At 43.9% G+C, this 8,049-nt stretch overlaps 1 protein-coding gene across 1 annotated transcript; it reads left to right on the plus strand.

The window, feature by feature from the left end:
• The first annotated feature begins 529 nt into the window (after nucleotides 1-529).
• On the plus strand, nucleotides 530-5,670 carry LOC104676139 (galactoside-binding soluble lectin 13). Its single transcript, XM_010380895.2, has 4 exons — nucleotides 530-744; nucleotides 2,753-2,829; nucleotides 3,330-3,540; nucleotides 5,392-5,670. The coding sequence occupies exons 1-4, from the start codon at nucleotides 661-663 to the stop codon at nucleotides 5,506-5,508; spliced, it is 489 nt and encodes a 162-aa protein (XP_010379197.2). The 5' UTR covers nucleotides 530-660; the 3' UTR covers nucleotides 5,509-5,670.
• The last annotated feature ends 2,379 nt before the right edge of the window (nucleotides 5,671-8,049 follow it).

Here is an 8,049-nt window from a genome sequence, read left to right on the forward strand (position 1 = left end):
AACCTAAAATAAAAGGAAAGAAAAATCAAACAAAAACCACAATCTCACCTTCCTCCTACAATCTGCAGGAGAAACAGTGTCTCTGAAACTTTTATTTACATGAACACCAAGAGAAAGTGGAGGGTATAGCTACAGTCCAAGTGTGTGACAGGTAAGAGTGGCCCTCACCTGGCAGAGCCAAGCAGCCTAGTGTGGAATAGGTTCATGCAAGAAATTTATCTACTTCTCTCCACAGAGTCAGTGCTCTACCAGAATGTTTAAAAGCAGACAGAATCATTACCTTCTAGAGCAAATGTATTTCCCCAAAATCTCCACCTTTTTTTTAGCCATTGTACAAATTGGGAAAATGTACACCTTCTGGGTATATTCTGCATAGGTGAGTAAAGACTTGAGAGGCATAAAGGCTGGGCTTTACAACCAACCACTATCCGTCACTCCATCATCCTTATCTATGCATTTCCCTTGTAACCTAACCCACAGCCTGGTACCTCCCCCACTGTCATTTCCACTGCATTATAGATACAGACCTGCAAATAGCTATGGTTGTGACTGAGTTTCTTCTCGACACCTAAGCCTTTCTCAAGTTGCAAGGAAAGCTTGCTGGGAGGAGCTTGGAATCTGGAATGAAGCCAGAGGGCAAGGCTGAAGTGAGTCATTTAAATGCTGCAACTCAGAGATTCACTCAGAAGACTGGACTCAATTCTGAAGGTCGCCCAGAAGGAGAGAACAATGTCCTCTTTACCCGTGAGTTGAAAAGGCACAGCTTTCAAAAATTTCGTGTCGCAGAAACCAAGAAAGAAATGGGAGATTTTGAGAAGAAAATATGAGCATTTCTACTGTGAATGCTTTACTCAGAGTTAATGATGTGTGGAATAGAAACCCTGAGGCTATGCTATCTGAGATGCTTGTGGGGCTTCGGGTGTGGACCCTGGACCAGTGTAACCCTCTATGAGCGTGAGGTGATGTCTGATGAGAGTAAACTCTGCTGAGATGATGTGACTTTAAGTGGGAGGTGGATGACCCCTCAGGACAAGCACGTGTGTGAATAGAGAGTAAGGGAGTGAGTGGGCTTTGTTTCCTGTCTATGATGTGAATATGTGTGTGAGCACAGCCAGATCAGTGCATGAGCATCGTTATGTGCACAGTGAGCAGGTGTGTGTGACTCAGTGAGTGGCATGGCTCTGTGTGACTGTGTGTGTGTGTGTGCTGGGATGTGACTGTATGTTGAAGTAGGATCATGCATGTGGCTTTCTGCACACGTGAATGTTTCTCCCCACACAGCAGCACCTCTGATGTGAATCCCAGGTGGCTTAACTGGTGGGGATCTTGGGGATTGTGAGTTACCAAGGACTTGTTTCAGATCACTTATGAGAGCGGAATGTAGGGTCAGTAGATGTCTCTTCCTAGTAAGAGTGGGGAAGAGGAATGCAGACTATGAAGGTGATGGTTTCTCAGGTGGGGTCTGCACAGAGTGACCACTGTTCTTGCTTTCCAGGCTCAGCTTACCTGTCCCCGCCCATCCAGTTCTTCCCACTGTGGGACAGCAGGGTGCGCAGACACTGGTTTGCTAGGAAAGGACATTAGAGGCCATGGTTTCAGAGACTGAATCACGTAAAGTATCTATCTGAACTGAGACTAAACTTGTTCTCCACCTGTGAAAGAACAAGTTAAGTCTCAGTTCAGAAGGAGCTTACGGTGGATATTAATCAGCCCAGCAGCTGAGTTCGCTGACTCATGGCTATAATCCCACCAATTTTGGAGGCAAAGATGAGAGGATAACTTGAGGCCAGAAGTTTGAGACCTGTTTGGGCATCAGAGTGAGACCCTTTCTTTAAAAAACTTTAAATATTCGACTGGCAGAGTGGCAGGCACCTTTCTCCCCAGCTATTCAAGAGGGGGCAGATGTGTGATGATCACTGTAGCCCAGGAGTTTGAGGTTTCAGTGAACCATGATTGCACCCCTGCATGTCAGCTTGGGCGACAGAGCAAGAACCTATCTCAAAAGTACAGAAAAATCATCTCAACCACTTGTAGTCGTCGTAGAAATCAATCATTCCCTCCAGTTACATCCCTGACCCACAGGCTTCATTTGTGCAAGTATTGGGGCCGTGCTATCAGCAATGTGTGCCCCTTCTGAGAAGGACGTCCATTTCCCTTGATGATTGCGATGCATTTGCCTCCCACACCCAAGGGTTTCCTGTTCTTTCATCATTTCTCTTTCTTTCAACAAGTGTTGTTTCCCACTGGAGTGAATGTTTACATTCTTACATTTACAAGTCCTATTTTAATTTTCAGAGTTGAGAATGAAGGCAGGTCAGTGTTTCAGGAGGACTCCCCTGTTCTGCTAGGTCACTCCTAAGAGGCCCTACACATGACAGGGATTAGGGTAACACTTTTACATGTATTAACTCCCTATTACAGAAAACGTCCTACAAAGTAGAAATTCCTGATAATTCTCCTTGTTCTAGGGAAAACGGGGATGGAAGAGTTCAAGTAACAAATCTAAGATTGCACTGCTAGTAAAAGGCAGAGTGACGACCAGAATCCAGGCATCCTGGCTCCTGAACCCTTACTCTTACCTATGGGTCCACCATATCTTCAGGAATATGGGGCCCAGACTGTGGTAGGCTGAAAAGGGAGAGTCCACAGAGTCTCCCTTTCATCTCTAACCTCCTGCACCATGGGAATATGTTACAGGAGGGGAGGCTGCACCTGACCCTGCACCTCTCACTTACTCTCAATACTCTGGCAGGTGCCATACAAACTGCCTGTGTCTTTGTCTGTTGGTTCCTGCGTGATAATCAAAGGGACACCGATCGACTCTTTTATGTGAGTACTCCATGGACCAACAGAGGGGTTGGAGAAGAAGGGAGAATATTTGCTGAGGGCTTGACCTTATGTGTGGGTGATGAGGAAATGTCTAGCTGGCAGGATGGAGGCCCCATGCAGGTGCCGGTCCCTGGAGTCCCTCCAGCACCAGGCATGAGACCTGCAGCAACTGCATGTGGACCAGCCACGGGGCCTAAGGAAGGAGGACACTCAGTGGGTTGGAGCTGTGGCTCTTTATCAAGGGGCATAGAATTCTCAGGGAATGAACAAGTCATAGGCCCAGGTCAGTGGCTGTGACTCCGTCTTCATCTGGGGGTGAGGAGCACAGAATCTCCCTGCTGCGGGCACGAGGAGCTGAAGCATCCCCACAGGGACCTGGCCATCAGTATTATCAGGGAGACCTTTTCCCCGGGTAAATGGGGAAGGGATTTGTGTGTATGTCTAGTGTGTGTCTGCACAAGGGAGGGACCTGCCCAACATTCTGCATGCTTTGCCCTCAGCAACGACCCACAGCTGCAGGTGGATTTCTACACTGACATGGATGAGGACTCAGATATTGCCTTCCGTTTCCGAGTGCACTTTGGCAATCACGTGGTCATGAACAGGCGTGAGTTTGGGATATGGATGTTGGAGGAGACAACAGACTATGTGCCCTTTGAGGATGGCAAACAATTTGAGCTGTGCATCTACGTGCATTACAATGAGTACGAGGTGAGCATCCCAGGAGCTCCCAGCACCCAGGCTTTGTGGGTTCCCAAAACAGGAGGCAGCTCTCATTGACCTGGCCTCAGCAGTCCCTCGGGGTCCATCTCCCATAACTATTCCTGCCCCTGGTTTTCATCACAGAGCACCCCTGCTTGCACTGCCATCCTCAGCTCTTTCCCAAATCTGACCAATGTCAAGGTCAGCTCACCTGACATTTCCCCCAAAGTTGAGAATCTCCTCTGTCTTTTCACATAGTGCTCATTTCTACTTATGCCGTTATTTAAATTTTCATTGAGTTTAGTGAATACAATATACTTCAGGGAAAAAAGAAAAAGGTTTAAAAAAAGTTGTTTCAATCAGTCAAAAATTAAGTCTTTGTCTCATTTTGGGGCCCGAATTCTACTCACAGGAATAACATTATCAGAGCTCTGCTTTCGTTCAAAGAGGGTTTGTTTGTTTGTTTGTTTGTTCGTTTGTTTGTTTTTGTTTGTTTGTCTTCTTGAGACAAAGTCTCATTTTGTCATCCAGGTTGGAGTGCAGTGGCATGATCTCAGCTCACTGCAACCTCCACCTCCTGGATCCAAACAATAATCTTGCCTCAGCCTCCCTAGTAGCTGGGACTACAGGTGCGTGCCAGCACACCTGGCTAATTTTCGTATTTTTAGGGGAGACGGGGGTTTACCACTTTGGCCAGGCTGGTCTTGAACTCCCAACCTCAAGTTATCCGCCCAACTCGGCCTCTCAATATACTGGGCTTACAGGCTTAAGCCACTGTGCCTAGCCCTTCAGAGGAAATTTTTGCTTATGGAAGCATATAGATATGTCTATGATTTCATTTGTTTTTAAGCAAATCCTGGTATAAGTTGCCCTACACATTACGCTTCAGGAACTAAGTTGATTTGTTGCCAAAGAATATATCTTGAAGACATTGTCAATCTATGATGCTGCTTCAGATTTTAAAGACTGCATAATATCACATTAAAAAGTTTACCCAAAATTGTTGAACTTGGCCCTTTGGGGGCATTAAATTTCTTTCCAGTATTTTGCTGTCACAAATGACGCTGTATTAAGTTTTCTAATCAATCCTTTTGTCATTACCAACCTCCCATACTTTTACTAGAAGATAAATACAAAAAAATGAAAACACTGGCTAAAAAAATGTATGCATTTTAAATCTGAAAAATTAATACTAATAAGGCGACTTTCTCCATAGCCTTAATATAAGGAATATATCCATACTTTCTGGCTTTCTCTAACGAGTAGGCCAAAACATTCATATCTTATTCAGATTCAAGCGAGGGATCTTTTCCTATGCTTAGAAGTTGTTGAAGGTAATATTCTGTTTTACAAGAACTGTTCTCCTTTCATTCTATAAGAATCCTGGGTTTCCTTCTTTGCCACTAATACCTCAGATGTAGGTTACTCCAAAGAGAAACTGGGCCATCAGTAGTGAAAAGCAATCACAGTTCATGGAACTGAAAAGTATGCATTCAATGAACATGGCCTAGCACTAACCCTGTGGCAGCTGCTGTGTGAGATGCAGGGTCTCAAGTTCTTGAGACACAGTCCCTGGCAATGGGTATCTTCTAGGTTAGAAGGGAGCACGAGTAAGCAGAGACTTTGTGACACAGAGTATAGAACTTCACTAGAGAATGAGTGGGAACATTAGAAATAAAATCAGCTACTGTCTCAAATAGGCACAAAATGTCACCTGTAAACAGAAGTGTATCTAATATGTTAACTTGTATAACTAGGGGTTTTCTTGGGGAATGTTATTGGTCCTAAGGCAGAGTGGAGAGGAGGCTAAAAACTTGTTTGGTGGCATGCTGTCTTTCTGATGCATTTTTCCTCTTGTAGATAAAGGTCAATGGCATACGCATTTATGGCTTCGTCCATCGAATCCCGCCATCATTTGTGAAGATGATGCAAGTGTCCAGAGATATCTCCCTGACCTCAGTGTGTGTCTGCAATTGAGGGAGATGATCACACTCCCTCATGTGAAGAATCCCTCTTGTTGAAGGATTGTTCAATAAGAATCCTTCAACAACAATCCCTCTTGTTGAAGAATCCCTCTTTCTACCTGACCATGGGATTCCCAGAGCCTGCTAACAGAATAATTCCTCCTCACAATTTCCCCTCCACTTGGTCATTAAAACAGCACGAAAACTCACATGATTTGATTCTTGCTTTAAGAGGGGGAAAGAGGAAGTGATCATCCCCAAGGGGGGCCAGGGGATTCTACGGGAGGCATCAGGAAATCAAAGGGGATAAACCTTCCTGTGACCAAGGGAGTGAGTGACAAGGTCCCTGGAATGTCTGAGAAGACATTAGAAACAGCATCCTTCTATAGCACATAGTTGACGTCAGACAGTCTGAACTAAAATACTTACCCAATATCAAATGACTCATGGCACTTACATGTTAGGTAGCTGTTTACAGCCACACAGGTGTACGTGGTGGCTTTGGGGGAAATCTGTAACTTGAGGAAAATTATGTGAAATTTCTTAATTTTTTCCATTGTTCTCAGGATGCTTACTGTGTATGAACACTGTGCCTGGCTTTGTGTGGGCTGCTACAGAGGAACTGAAAAAAAAAAAAGATGACAAGTTTTGCATGTGAAGTTTTCAACCCAAGTCATAGTTTAGAGAATCACTGGAGCCCAGTGATTTCCTTTAAAGAATCCCAATTATTCTTATTTTCAAATATTTGAAGATTGTTTCACTTTATGTGGGGAGAATCCAGGGGTTTCTCTTTGGAAATAAATGGTCATGATTTGAGATCAGAGACCATATCGATTATTATTGGAATAGACACAAGTCATGTACATTGACACAGTGAGCAGACCCTTATTTGCTGCTTTTCCAGTGATAAATTGCAACACAGCAAACCTCACAACACATATTGGCTAAAAGCAATCATTTATTTTTATCTTTCCCAGCTTTACAGGTTTACTGAACTTGAGTGGTAGATCATGTGACGGGAGTTACGTTTTCTGAGAGATCTTTAAGGCTGGGATTTCAGGGGATGCTTCACTCATGTCCAACTCAACACCAGGACTGGGTGAACACCTAGAAGCTGGTGAGCTATCTCCTTCACTACCTCACCTTCCCATTCATGACATTGATTTCCTTAAATCATGAGAGTCTCATGGTTCTGGGACTTAATAAACGGTGACTGGCTTCCACCAAAGAAAGCCTTCCAAAAGGCTCATGGAGAAGGTGTACGGCATCATAGGACCTACCTTTGAATGGCAGACAGTGTCACTTCTATGGCTTTACATTGATCAATATGAGTCAAACAGTCCTAATCAGAAGGAGAGGACTCCACAAGCTGTGGTTATTGTGACCATAGTCATAAGGGGCCATCCTTGGCAACTAGTTCCACTCACAACTACTTCCTGCATACCAAAAACACTAACCCTGTAAGAAATCTCTGAAGGCATTACAATTATAAAAACAGGCTCAGAGTAAAGTGCAACATCTTATCTGATCAGGATGTGGTGTCTATGATGTGACTACAAATTATCACTTGCAATCTCCTGCAACATGTGCACCAAAGGGACACAAAATCTGCTTTATACAAATCAAAGAAGACTGAAAGAGACGGGAAAAATGCAATGAACACATATATTTTAGAAGGGAAAATAAAATAGACAGCAGTCAATAATCCATATTTTTACTGAAACCAACCAGACACCTATTTTCATTTTCTCTGGGAATGTTTCTCTGTAGCACTTGTCCTCACCCTCCATTCTCAGTTTCTGGAGTTCCTACCAAGATGGCAGAATGACAGCTCTTTTCCCACTACAAGAGCTGTGATTATCTACTTCATACCATGTATGAAAAACCACTTACGAAAAAAAAAAACAATATATCACCTAAAAATCAATGAAACCAGAATGAAGAGAGTCCCACCAAATAGCCTCTTTGTTTGCAAGGACCATCTCAGGTCATTTTGTTCATTATTTTCTCTCCCCATGTTCATTGCAACAGTTTCTGCAACTCCAACCTCACTCATGGGTATGCTTCTCTCCTTACCCCTCCTTTAAACTAACATCCAGACACTCTGAGGTGCCAATGCACAGTGAATGATACTCTTCATGCCTCTCTTCCTTGTTTCATTCCAGGATGGAATAAAATTCTCTGCCCTGTCACTGGAAACTCTTGTGTTCTGATGAGGTACACTCCCCTCATTACACCTTCCCTGTCACAGTCTTGATCACTTCTCTTTTTGATAATGGATCACAGACCCTATCACCAGCATGGAATTCATTTCTTGTGGAATTATGCAGTTTGTGCTCTGAATGGATGAAACCTATCCTGGAACCCCTGGCTTCCAGAGCAGAAAATGACTTGGAGTTTATATCTACTTGCTGCTTGCCTGGCATCCATTTTATTTGAATAACCAACAGAGTCCTAAATTCCAGCCCTGTTAGGCAAACACACAGTGACTGCCCTTTCTTGAATGATATTCACCAGCTCAGTGCACTTCCTATGGGCCGTTCATTACATTCAT

Source organism: Rhinopithecus roxellana, chromosome 12, assembly GCF_007565055.1.
Source record: "Rhinopithecus roxellana isolate Shanxi Qingling chromosome 12, ASM756505v1, whole genome shotgun sequence".
NCBI lineage: Eukaryota > Metazoa > Chordata > Mammalia > Primates > Cercopithecidae > Rhinopithecus > Rhinopithecus roxellana.